At 39.4% G+C, this 13854-nt stretch overlaps 1 protein-coding gene across 1 annotated transcript in view; it reads left to right on the forward strand.

Moving 5' to 3' along the window:
* ZNF385B (zinc finger protein 385B) overlaps positions 1-13854 on the forward strand; it is a 143915-nt gene that overhangs the window by 79799 nt on the left and 50262 nt on the right. Inside the window, exon 2 of the mRNA XM_009332318.1 lies at positions 8025-8155. Within this exon, the coding sequence (XP_009330593.1) occupies positions 8025-8155 (131 nt within the window). The remainder of the gene's footprint in view (positions 1-8024; positions 8156-13854) is intronic.

Here is a 13854-nt window from a genome sequence, read left to right on the forward strand (position 1 = left end):
AAACATCATTTTTGTTCTCCATGATTTTGATGTATTAAATGTAGAGACTAAGGAAATAAATATTGACACAGTTCTTTTGAATAGTAATATTATTATAATAGAGGTTTTCAATATCAGCTTTTCCATTATTGTCTTCATATCAAGTACATGCATAGTATTTATGATCTATAGTCCACATTCTTATTTTTTGAAATGAACAACCTTCAATCAGAAGACACTGGAGATGGAAAACAATTAGATAGGCAGAGGAATATTAACAATTCATGGAAGTTAAAGTAATTCCAAGACAGCCCCTGTCCTGGTTTCGGCAGGGATAGAGTTAATTTCCTTCCTAGTAGCTGGTACAGGGCTGTGTTTTGGATTTAGGATGAGAATAATGTTGATAACACACCCATGTTTTAGTCGTTGCTAGGTAGTGCTTACACTAGTCAAGGCCTTTTCAGCTTCCCATGCTCTACCGACTGAGAAGGCTGGAGGTGCACAAGAAGCTGGGAGGGGGCACAGCCAGGACAGCTGACCCAAACTGGCCAAAGGGACATTCCATACCATGTGACGTCATGCTCAGTACATAAACTGGGGAAAGCTGGCCAGGGGGGGCCGCTGCTCGGGGACTGGCTGGGCATCGGTCGGCGGGTGGTGAGCAATTGCACTGTGCATCACTTGCTTTGTGTATTATTATTATTACATTATTATTATTGTTGTTGTTATTTTATTTCAATTATTAGACTGTTTTTATCTCAACCCATGAGTTTTTCTTACTTCTACTCTTCCAATTCTCTCCCCCATCCCACCGAGGGGTGGGGGAGTGAGCGAGCAGCTGTGTGGTACTCAGTTGCCGACTGTGGTTAAACCATAACAGCCCCTAATATTTCAGTGAGGAAGGGTTTGATCTAATGAAGATTTGCTTACTTGTAGGTACAAGTAGGTTTATGTTCTTATTTTTAGAATTCTTATGTGAAATACATGCCATATATAGCTATACTTCTCTTCTGATTGTAAATGAGCTATACATAATTACCAATATTGGGTAAGTAAGTAATGGTTGACTTTTTGGATTGATTAAATGCCAGAGCTTCCGTTTATTTCAGCAGCACCAGATTTCAATTTATTTTTGGTATTGACCTAGTTGGTGGAAACCTACATGTATTTGAAATGTAGAAATACCTCATTTCACGGTATCTGATTTTGTACAAAAGGATAATATGGTATTCTGTTAGCACGCCTTCATAGAACATTTATTTCTAGGTAATACTAACTTCATGCTCAAGCATACTAGAAATCATGTTTTAATTTGTAGGGAGAGAATTATTTTCATAAACTGACATGTTTTTTAGATAAGTCATTCTTGATAAGTCATTCTTGAGCACAAAGAGTTTAAACTGTACAATATATAGATAATTTGTAAATTGCAGTGAAGTTGCATCAAATGCTTCTGGGTTTGCTGAAACATCTTCTGAAAAAATAAACTCAGAATGGAGTGCAAAATATTTGGCGTGTCATTTTTGTATCCATATGCTGCTATGGAAGCCTAGACCTGGACCAATGCTTTCTTATCACTTGTCTTATGAGCGTTACACAGAGTGGTTCTTGCTTAATGCTGTTGAGTAGCCATAAGCTCTACACTGGTTCTTGCTGCCTTTTCTTGTGGCTTCTGAAAAAACCCACGTCTTTGAGGATTTCTCGAATTTTAGTTGCCAAACATGGATGGCTGTGTATGGTTTGTGCTATTTAAATCAGTTAAAAAGTCAATGGAAGGTCTGACTGCTCTTAAACTAATGTTTATGAGGTATGAATTCAGTACAGTCTCCAAGTTGTAAAAGATGCATGTGTAACAGTAGCTCTGGTGGTAATCATATCAACTCCCAAAGGAGCTGCATCCTCATTCATTAGTGAGTTAGTTTGTACGGTGCCCTGGGGGCAGAGAAGTTCTTAGCATTTTTCCTGTTGTCAGCTGGGGGCTTGTGCCATGTCTCATGTATGCTGGGCTTCTGCTTCAAGTTATATTTAAAAATAAGTTACGTTGCCTGGATAGTGAGTTATCTCTTAGGATCATGTTAATTTGCCATTTGGGAAAATCTGCTGAATGAATGGTCTTATCTTTCCTTGACTACTTTACTTTTGACAGACTGGAATCCCTATGGATATCATAAGTCTCATTTATCGTAATACCATATTATAAGGAAGCAATGTTTGTTCTGCTGAGTGAATTCTGAAAAAAAAATCTACTAAAATGCTGTATTTATTCACATCACTTTTTATTTAAGAGGGGAGAATGTCTTAAAGCTCACCTCCATGAGTATTATTAATGGAATATTTCTAGAATAGCTTTTTCCTTAAGCATTTTGATATCAACACCTGCTGTTCAGTAACTCAGAATTACTTTACTTGCACTTAACTTGTTTTTAGCAGTTTATCTTAGGCATAAACAGAAATACATTACATTCTTTAATACTCATGTATAGCCGTAACTAAACAAACAAAATCAGAAAATTTCTGAATCCTGCAAACTGATCATACTGAGAAGGAAAAAAGACTAATATTTACATTAATTTTTGAGAAAGATCTCAGGGGCTAATGTCATATAAATACCTAAACTACAAAATGTAGTGACTTGCAAGGGATTGATTTTGCCTTTCATTTATGGGGGGGGTGAAAAACTGTAGTGAAAGCAGGTAGCTCTGGGGTATGATGCAATGGGGGCAACAGATACAAGGGAAGAAAGCTATTAATTTTTTTATGAGGTGCATTTTTGTAGTTAGGTGGTGGGGTTATAAACATAATTTCATTGTGCCAGTCTTCCCACAAAGCTGCATATAAGCAACTGTAGGAAAGTTTTGGGCAAGTTTGTTGTGGGGGGAGGTTGTTGGTGGTTGGTTGTTTGTTTGTTTGGAGGGAGGGTGTTGTTTTTTTCCAAGGCATAATCAATAGAGATGAAGAGAGTTTTATTCAATATGAAAGCCTTGGTACTACCTCTGGCTCTAACCTGTTTATAAAACTGGTTGTGAGCTACATGCTGAAGTAAGTATTTCTGACAATGTTCAAAACTTCCACTGACAAATTAATAAACTGTACTGAAAGCTGTGGAGTCCCAGAAAAAGCTTGTAGGTGAACGGATGCAGAATTACCTCAGAATCTTTCCAGGGAGCCATTTCAAACATGTCCTGCCTGATCTTCCATCTTCTGGAGCTCTGAAGGAAAACGCTGAAATAGAAATGACAGTGTGAGGTCTAAAGGCGGGGGTGGCTGTGCGTAGTTTAGTTGCAGTCCATAATGAATTCAGCCAACGTGGACAAAACAGAAGGGAGAACTTGTCATCCACCATTGAAGGGATACTGTTGGCTCAAGCAGTGTCTGAAAAACGCTGTGCTAAAGAGGTCAAGGGAGGAGAAAGCCCAGATCTCACGCGTTCCATCAGTTATATTGCTACTGTTCCCTGGCCAGATAAGACTACTCAGCATTGGTGTAGAAAGTAAAGGTTCGTCATAGCTGAAAATGGTCAGACAATTCAGGGATGAAAAAGCCAGCACAGCCTGTCCCTAAACTGAAAATTCTTCGGTGTAACTTGCGTAAGCAGTGGTGGGTGTTAATAATTCAAACAAGGTCCCTTTGAAGTTTTCCCAAATACTGTCCATGGCACAAGTTAAAACAAAGGCAACCATGTGCAATCTGAGGTGGATGTAGATTGTCCAGTTCACAGAAATTTGTCAGCTGTATACTTTTATTCAGTCCTGATAGCATTTCAGTTACTCTTCCACTGCTCTTGTTTTGAGTGTGGACTGCATCCTTGGATCTGAGGATTAAAACATTGTAGTAGCGTCTTTAGGTAATAGAAAAAGGGGAGAGACTTGAGTATAGGGGAGAGACTTGAGTATGGCTTTAGATTTCTCTATAGTTGCCTTTAATGAAGACTTTGGAAGAGCATGCTTTCAAGTCTGGAAAGTAATTAACTTCTTTAAGTATGCTGAAATTGTTCACAAAATATGTTTTAGATGAGTAAGTTTTGTGATGGAATTGAGTTTTTTTGTGTAATGGTCTAATATTGACCCAAATCAGAGGAATTAATGTGCAGGTATTACACCATTTTTTGTTGTGTTTGTGATAAAGAAAAGCACTTAGGGAGAAAATCATAGAAGTAATATTTTCACAAATAGTTTTCAGGAAGGTACAAAGGGAGAAATTGTGTGCTTAGATTTGACTGAACTTGACACCGCACTTACTTGAAAAAGATGAGCACTGACTGTTAACCATGGCCAAAGTTAACTGTGATTGCCTCTGCCAAAACTGCGATCTTGCCAGTCTTGGCTTCTGCAGTTTTTCTGTGAAGCTGCAGAAGAGCTGGGGGCAGGGTGGGGAGGGATTGTTGGTATAGATTCCTTGAGTCCCCATGTCGTCAGTCCCCCTTCTGGCTCCTGGGTAAAGCGTGTCTCGCTGGCCCCTGGGACTCATCTTGCCATGGGAGTGACTGATACAAGACTTCCTAATTGCTCCCCCAAAGTATCACTTTCACTGCGTAATCTATTAATTATGTGCCTTTTTTGTTATAGACAGATCAAATTTGGGTAAAGATGACAACCTTTCATAACTTTTGCAAAAACATCAGTGGCCCAGTGCATTGCAGTGTGCGTGAAGCCATATGTATGTGGCTAAAGAGGAACAGCGCCTGTTACACAGGGACTTGTTTTTCAGATAAATATGTGTAGGAGGAAGAAAAACTTTTAATAAAATGGGACATTCTGGATCATCTGCTCCGATGAAAACCTGTTTTCCTTTTCTTAGAGAAGGGTAAAAGGGACCAGTGAGGATCAGTGCATTTTGGCAAAGTCTGTCTGCTGCTTGCATCTCCAGTACGTAGGTAACTCCTGCTGTGGGAGTCAAAATTGAAGTTACAAAGGTAAAATACTGTTTAAAAATTATGAAGCTGAAATGAGCAAATGAATTTACAAGAAAGATCAGTTATAATTAAGCCAAAGATTTACAAGTAGTTTAAAACAATCTGTGTTTGACATGGTAAATTATCTTTGTCATTAAAATGCTAATGAAATGGTAAACATAGGAAGATAATGAAGTTTGTCAGCTACATCTTTCTCGTGACAGTATTCCTGCTTAGCTCAGGTCTGCATGCAGATTTGCTGGAGTGGTGGTGAGAATCTATTTGCCCTTTGGGAGCAATGCCAGTGTAAAACTGTGCCTTGTTCTGTTTGATTTGATGAGTTGGTCCTGAAGTGCTTCTACCTGTAGTTTAGGTCATCTTTATCTGATCATTCTTCCAGAGGCTTTCAAAGGTGGGTCTGAAAATCAAACTTCAGTCAAATAGGGTCACTGGTATTTGATCGGCAATAGTTGAAGTAGTAAACTGGCAGATGGAAGTGAACAAATCTCTTATTATTAATGCCTCCACTAATCAGTCTGGCAGGTGTGTATGTTTTCTATTCTGTACAGACTCTGAATGTATCCTAGTCTACTGGTCATATATTACTCTGGCAGCAGAAACACCATGGACTGCAAAACTGCAGGCAGATTTCAAATGTCTTTGTCGCATGAAATCATCTGTACTCAGCCAAGAAGTACAAAGAAGATTGCATTGTTTGCAGGAGGATGCTAATTGTTTTTTAATTTTTAAATTAAAACTTCTATGCCAAATGTTTTTAATACCTTCGTTAAGGACAGCATCAGAAACCTAGCTTAACTGTGAGTTTAAATGTCAGTGACAATTTAACTCTATTCTGTTACTTTTTTTCCTGTAAAATTTAGTTAAAATATGTAACCATAGCTTCATTGAAGTATGTATATGTAAAGAGAGGACAAGTCTTTTTTTAACTTCATGGATCTTTAATTGCTTATGAGCTTCAAAGAGAAACTTGTAGAAGTTAGATTGATGATGGCACTTTATGGACTTTAGGTAATTGAATACAACATAGCTGCTGTTTGAATACAACTCTGAAATCCAAATTATGTAAATCTACCGTTTCAGAACCAGCTAGTAGAAATATTCATCATTTTTGCAGCTGAAGATACTTCCTTTGGATAAATCCTCTGGCACACTGCTTTCCTATTGATGCTTTTTTTTTCATTATGAATATGAAGAAACTATAGGCATGTTAGACAGCCTTTAGCTTTTTGACATTTGTGACCTCACTTGAATAAGCTTTGACTTACAGTTAATTAAGCACAACTGTCAATGAGCTTCATGGGCTTACGCAGAAACAAACCTTACATTTTTTAAAGTATTGAGGTAGGAGAAGGGAGAAAATATTCTGGGAAAGTGTCTCAAGCACATTTTTCCTTTCAAGTTGTGCAGCTCAGTTGGGATGGTGTTCAACAGTTCACTCTCCGTATTTGTAAATGACCCATCTTTCTGCAATCATCACACTTTTCCTATACAAGAAACAGAGAATAGATTATAGCCTGCCATTCATCTGCTAGACCATAATATAATGTTTACTGTGCTGCAGCTGTGATCAAAATGACTGTCTCTCCAGCATCTATAAAATTTGAGCTCAGGGCTAGTTATAAGTGTTTGGTCGTCCAAAAAATCCATGCAGCCCCATCTGGCTTCTGAACTCAGCTTTCCTCTTGGATACTGTAAGATGGGTTTGAAATTGTGTCTGTGGAGGCAGGGTGATGAGATGAAAAGGAGGAAAATTTCTACTCTGCCTTCAATTTTGCATGTCCTTAACAGTGAGAAAGGGAGATCCCTTAATGGAATCAGCAGGCAGCCCATATGGATTACCTGGCATCTTGCAAGTAGATGCAAATGATTTGATTTCATGGGAGAAGAGGGGGAAAATTGCTTGTTTACTTTTCTCCTTAAACCCCTCCCCCCAACTGGGTTTAAAAAGCTCAGACAACTTCTATGAGAAAAAGCTTAGGTATTGTGTCAACTCTGCTTGAGACCAGAGAAACTCCTAAGAGGACTGTTATGCTCCTGGCTGATGTGCTGGCCACCGGTGAGTGGGAGAAGGAGGTAATTACGGAGAAATTCTGGCAGAGGAAGGAGAGACAGTGTGTGACTCACTCTCCTTTAGATGTGTGGGACACTTGTGTTCCAGTGCCTGCTCCAGTAGCTGTTGAATTATTTATTCAACCCAGGAAGCAGAAACCGAGGTTTTGTTTTGTTGTGGGGTTTTTTTTGCATTTTTTATTTCAATGAGAGAAATTTTATTTGAAATCTATTTTGTATGATTTCTGGAAAAAAAATACTCCCACAGGCATAGCTGGAAGCTGTGTACTAGGCACACTATTGTGTAAATAGGGCAGATAGCTAGTTAAAAATGAATATTTGGACATCTGTGCCTTCCCATTCCTTCAGGGTCTTGCTGGGGAATGATTCTCAAGTGCATACAGAAAGAATTTCAGCATGTAGATTTCTGGAAAGCTCTTGTTTGGAGAGAAAGATCTGGGTTACAATTAAGAAAATGCTAGTTTGCATTGCATGTAAAGAGTTGTGTTCGTTTGTGCTAGCTGATTATTTAATTGTTGGGTGTTTTCTAATATTTGCCTTGCACTGTAAAACAGAAGACTTTTTTTTTAAATGTTAGGTGAAATGATGTTTGTGCAGCACCTGACAGTCACCGGTGCTGTCAGAAGAGGAAAAAATAAGCACGCAGCTCACTATTTGGAAACAGACCTCTGGATTTCAGCTTGCATGTACTGTCTGTGCTAGCTGATCTAATAGGCAACCATGAATTGCAAAAGCATCTGACTTTTATGGGCACCCATCCTGGCCTTTTTGGCACAGAGGATTTTTTCAGCTTTAGAAAGGATTTATTCTACCTGCCAGTGTGATTTATATACCATATGTCTCTTCTTCAGCATCTGAGTATCCATGGCCATAGGGAAGTGCTCTGCCTCATCAGTAGTGTGTGGAAATAGGTTTCTTTTAATGATATTAACTCCTACAGAGCCACTTTATTACCTTGCTGTATTATTTTTTCTTGGCGGTTGTGTCAGCAAGAGATAGCTATACTGTGTGTGATGTGGAAAGGAGAGTACTATGAATTCCTGGTTTTGTTTGCTCTTGGCAGGCACTACTACACTTCCCACCCTTGTGCGCACACCTACCTTGATGATGCAGCCTTCCCTGGATATCAAACCCTTTATGTCCTTCCCTGTGGACAGCAGCTCTGCTGTTGGATTCTTCCCAAATTTTAACACAGTAAGTAAAGGTGTTTCCACATTTAGTTTCAGTGTATGCTTTCCAAGCTGGTTCTAATGTCCAGTATTGAAGCTGCCTTAAAACAGTGCATCGCTGACACAATTTTAGAGAACCCTTTTTGTCTGTGCTGTGGTGGTTGCTATTCCCTTGTGTGAAAGACTTGAGTGGTACCCAGCCTTCTCACTGTGAATGGGGACGATTTGTTTTAACTTGGTCTGTTGGGGTGGTGTTTGCACACTGAAAAAAAAAAAAACCACGATAGAGATTTGATAAGTGATAGAATCATTTTGAGCATTTGCCTGGGCATGTGCATTTCCATGTTCTGTAAAAAAGGAAAAAGCAAAAGCTAATGGAAAAACAGGTATGACAGGTAATGCCTAGATCCTCCACTGACGTGAATCAAGCGAAGTCTATTACAGCCAGTGAAGCAATGGGAGGATCTTGTTAAGCCTGTATAATAACAATAAAGTCTAAAATTGCGAAGCCAACCAATGTGAAAAATGTGAACCTGCTACTTTTAGTTTATGGTAAAGCATCTTGGGTTTTTGGGAAAAAAAAAAAATATTGCCAAAATAATGCTCAATGCTTCTGTAGTTCTCCATGTTTGTCAGAGCAGCAATAACAAAAATACTATCTTCTGTCGTTCTCACTTCTTTAACAGCTCATAAAATGGTTCTGAATGTTAGTAAAATGCTTTTTTGCTATCGTACTTATCATTTGTTGAATTAATTATTATCTTAAATGCATCGAGTACACCAAAACCAGTATTTTGCATGTTGCCACTCAGGTTTCCATGTGTGGAGGTAATTCAGCATGGAACGAGTCGGCAAAGAGTAAGCTAATAGCAACAGGAAGGAAGCTGCTCATTTCTGCCAAGTCAGCGAGTACGATCTGTTCGTACATGACCATTGCCTGAACTGTACAGCATCGCACTTGTCACTGTAATTGCGGGGGGGATGGAAAGGGAAGCAGTGTCACCACCGCCAGACAGCGATCGGCTGAACCACTACCAAGTGTTTCCTTTTGCAAACTCACCTTCTGTCTGAAGTTAAAACAGCAAGAGGATTTTTTTTTTTCCCATGACTTGCAAATACATCTTGCTGACAGGCCTTGTGCTACAGCACACGGTGCTGTGGGATGGTTATGAGGTAACGTATCAGCCAGCTTCTTTTAAATGTCAGCAGCCCAACGCATATTATAAACAGTAGCAAATCTTTCTAATTCATTGCAGAACATACATGTGAAAATTGTGCATTTATGAGGGAGATGTGGGGATGTGCATGTGTATAGATTGGGAGAGTACATGCATGTGCATGTGTACAAAGAGATAAAAGATTTAAAAAAGTCCAGGTATGTTTAAAGTGCAGGACCAAAAATCAATACAATTTTAAGAAAGCAGTGTGTCATTCTCATCTTCTAGGCATGATGCAATTCATATTCATTTTCCATCCTCTTTCAAATACATTCAAGAATTTTATTTGTTTTTGATTTGTCTGTTTTCCAGTTGCACTGGTTTTATAGGTGAGCTTTTTCACAGAACTGTACATAAAGACTCGGAGAACCTTTTCTTTAGGGATGCTGTAGTTGTAGAGTCAACCAGCATTATTTGCTTACTGGTGGTATTATTGAATTTCTGAGTTGCAGTAGCCTCTAGAGACAGATTAATTTGGCTGTTTAGACTGGTTTTGCCTATGTACACTAGCTTACATTTATCTGGGTTACATTCCATTTGCCTAATTCCCAGAGTGTTTATCCTTCACACCTGTCATTCCTCTCCAAACTTCTATATGTTTTATTAAAAAAGAGAGGCCTGGGGTAATCGGCAAATATTGTTGACTCCGTGTGTACTTCCTCTCTTGGAATTCTTGATAATTATATAAAATCATGCTGCTATGCACCACAGACACCGCATGCTTAAACTTTCTTTTTTGAGGAACAGTGTGGTTCAGTACTACTCTATTTCTAATTCACAGACTTTGCCATTTATCTTCCAGGTATTGATTTTCCCTAACAGTCTTTTACAATGAACTTTAAAGCTCACTGGAAGACTAAATCATACATGGTTATCTACTGACAGGCACAGTGAATGCCACCTGTCATGCACTTCCTTTCTTTCTAACTTAGCACAACCTTTGCAAGTGTAGATTTCCATGTTTGTGTATATATAATCTTTTTTTTTCTTTTTCACTGTAAAGTGAGTGATGGGGGGAGTACGTAAAAGTTTGTAAAAAGCCTTTTTCCAGAAGATCGAGTTTGAGTAAGTAGAAGCTAAATCTAGTTGACCCATAATGCATGTGTCATCCAAAGTGCCATAATTTTTCATCCTGTGCAGGAACAGAATATTAGAAGAGCTTTTTGTCCCTTCCCCCCAAAAAAGCCACCAGTTGCCTTACGGTTCAGTGAGGAAACCTATGCACTTCACTCACAAGAGGACTTGTCAAGGACTGTAGACAGTGAAACCTCTAGTGTGCAGCACTCAATCTCTTTGCCTTCAGTAGGACTGAGGGGACCCTGCAGCAGGTGCCAGGGCTGCTGTTCATGCATGCATGTGTTCACTGAAGGTGACAAAAAGAAATGTGTTCTCAAGAGAAAACTTCTTCGGATCCACCTGTTCATTTTCAATGGCAGTCAGGTATAGAAACATTTTTCTAAACCTTGCCAGGAGGTAGTTTCTGACTTAATTTCAGTGGCCTGAAAAAAGAAAAGTTTCTGCTTAGGAGCTTGATACAGTAACTACCAGGGCAGGAAAAACAAGGTAAAATATATTAACCACAAACATGTTTAAAGGAACACCCCCTACAGTGTTTCCAAAAGAACGTCTCTTATTTATGGAAATATATTTAAAATCTGGGGTAAACCCTTTCTTATATAGTTAACTTTGACAGTTTTAAATTCTGAAAACATCTGTGATGCTCCAGATGAAACATCAGCGTTCCCATTTCATTTGTGAAAGTGTTCTGATCACTTGCTTCTCTCCACATGGGTACTTTCAAATGAAGCACTGAGCAGACCCTGATTTTTTTAAAAGAAATGCCTGCCCCAAGTATATCTTATTTTCTTGATGGAATTGTGTGATTTAGTTTAAAATGCCTCTCTTCTGTTTCTCCCGAAAACATTAATAGTTCTAAGAATCCTGTAGACATATGTAAAGTACTTACCAGTTCATGCCCCAATTAAATTTGTCTTTGTTCCTTAGGACTTGCTTATTTTACAGGAAAAATTGATTGGGGAATGATTGCACTAACTCCTTGGATACATACTTTTATTCCTCCATAAGGGTGCCTTTTTGTTTCAACAGATTTGCCAGAAAGGGGTCTTGTAAGGGCAGAATGAAGGATTCCAAGCAGAGAGGTATTGCAGAATAGGTGCTCTCTTCTTTCCTTTTCTCTTCTGGCCTTTTCACAGCACCAGCAAATAGTTTTGTCGGAACAGGACAGGCACGATCAGGCTGTCACAGCCTGAACCTGAATTGCTGCACAGAAGGACAAATCCTCTCTCTGAAGTGCTGCAGCAGCGGATCCAAAGGTGTTACCATGTTTGTCCTGGCACCAAGTTCTAAAAGCTCTTGCTCATACCCCTCTGTCTGAAACGCATAGCTTGAATCAAATTCTCAGCTGGCATTACTTAAAATGTTCTTGTTTATAGCAAAAATGGGAGACAGCATTATAGGAACTTCCCAAATTGGTACCTCCAATTTGGAATGGATGTGTACAAAAAGGTATTGTTTAAGCAGAGCTCTTTTTTAGTGTGCTAAAATAACTTTAGTGATTCTTTAACATGTAACATCTTGCATATTGATGACGTTTAAAGATCTGTGAGACTTCAAAGTCAAGTGCATGAAGTCAGTGGAAATCAAAGTTAAGATTACTGTGGTCCCCACTGTGCATTTATTATCATGTAATCTTGAATTTCACACTCGCTGGCTTCCACTACACAGCTTCACCTTCTGTATCATTCTTTCTCTACACCTCCCTGATTTTTTGTCTCGTCATCCATCTTGTGGACTGAATGAAGAAAGGACGCTTTGTGATCACATCATGGAAGGTTATCATGATGCATGCGCTGAAGTGACTGAAAGCTAGGGTTTGTCTTGCAAGGCAAACTTAATGATCACTGTCTGCATCGCCCTATAAAGAATGTATACTCCCCAGAAAAAAAAATCTCAAAAGTCCAGTGCATTCTACCTTGTCCAGAAATGAGAGCAGCACTACATGATTCAAATTTAGTCAAAGTGGTACAGCCAGGGACCCATCAGTCTGCACAAAAGCAGTATCAGCAACTTCTCAGATTCTATCATAGAAAATAATCAGCAATTCATATGCTTCCTTCCGAGTTTGTTATGGCCTCAGGGGTGACCAAAGCTACTCTTGTAGCTTTCACATTAGTGAAATATTTTCCGTCTAACTAGCCCATGATTGGTTTCTAAATGCTGGTTCATACCTTCATATTTTAGAGGACACAGGGGTTAATGTGGCCTAGTTACTGCTTTGGTGTCTATGTCTCTTCAAGTAGGTTTATGCTGAATCTTTACAGTAGAGTTCCCTCAATCCCCTTGCAAAGTGCACCAGAAGTATTTTACATGTGCCAGTGAAGGTGAGCCAGCTGGAATGGGCTACAGGAAGGGAAGGAGGAGCTGACTAGTAACTTAGTCAGAAATCTCTTTCTCTTCTCTAGCGTTAGCCTTGCTGGACTAAGTATCCCTGGCCTACTCCCAAGACAACTACCGGGAGGAACTAATTTGCTCTTTCTTCTTTTGCATTTTCAATTACATCCCTCATTTTTATTTGCTACCTATCTAGTTCTCATTTGAAGGACCCAGTAATCAGCCAAGGCAGAAGCGGAGGTCTGCAGATAAGAGCACAGGGCACTCGTATCGCTGTCTTCCCTCGCCCCTCTGTGCCAAGTGCCTCTTCTGCGTTTGGCACAGCGCCATGGCTCGGGAGCTTGCCGTTTCCTTAGTAGGGTCTGAATTCAGCCACTTAACACCCTGCTGCAGTGCCAAAGTACGCTCTGGAGCTCAGGATTTTATACAGGAGCAGCAAATTACAGATGCTGCCAACCTGTTATCTATGGTCCTCTTTATTGGAGTAGCCTGTCCATGTGCTCTGATTTCCCCTTTTCCCTTTTGTGAAGTGCTGGAGGGGACTGACCTGCTCTGCTCCTCTCCCTCTGAAACACTCTGCTCCAGAAGGTGAAGTTCTGTAAGAGCTATACTTTACACTCGTTAACTAACAGCACAGAAAGGAAATTTAAGCAATTAACTTGGAAGGAGAGGTGTTTTGTGGGCTAGCTGGGTATTTTGCTTGGGGTTTTTGGTTGGTTTTTTAATCAAGAAATGGCAAGATTTTTTTCTTACAGACATTTTATACCCTTTTTTTTTATAGTCATGCAGGCACAAAAGGCACTTCAGGTTTGTCTTCTATTCCTGTGTCAAGCACTTAAAAACATTCCTATTTCACTTTTAGTTATTATGGATATAATAGTTCATGTTTTCCAAGTCATAGCCAGAATCACCCAAACTACAACATGAGGAATCAGCCTGTTACCTTTTATAAAGGGAATAGAATCACAGAATCATTAAGTTGGAAAAGACCTCTAAGATCATCGAGTCCAACTGTCAACCCAACACCACCATGCTCACTAAACCATGTCCCTAAGCGCCTCATCTACACGTCTGTTAAATACCTCCAGGGATGGTG

The sequence above is a fragment of the Pygoscelis adeliae genome, unplaced genomic scaffold (genome assembly GCF_000699105.1).
Source record: "Pygoscelis adeliae isolate BGI_AS28 unplaced genomic scaffold, ASM69910v1 Scaffold160, whole genome shotgun sequence".
Classification (NCBI taxonomy): domain Eukaryota; kingdom Metazoa; phylum Chordata; class Aves; order Sphenisciformes; family Spheniscidae; genus Pygoscelis; species Pygoscelis adeliae.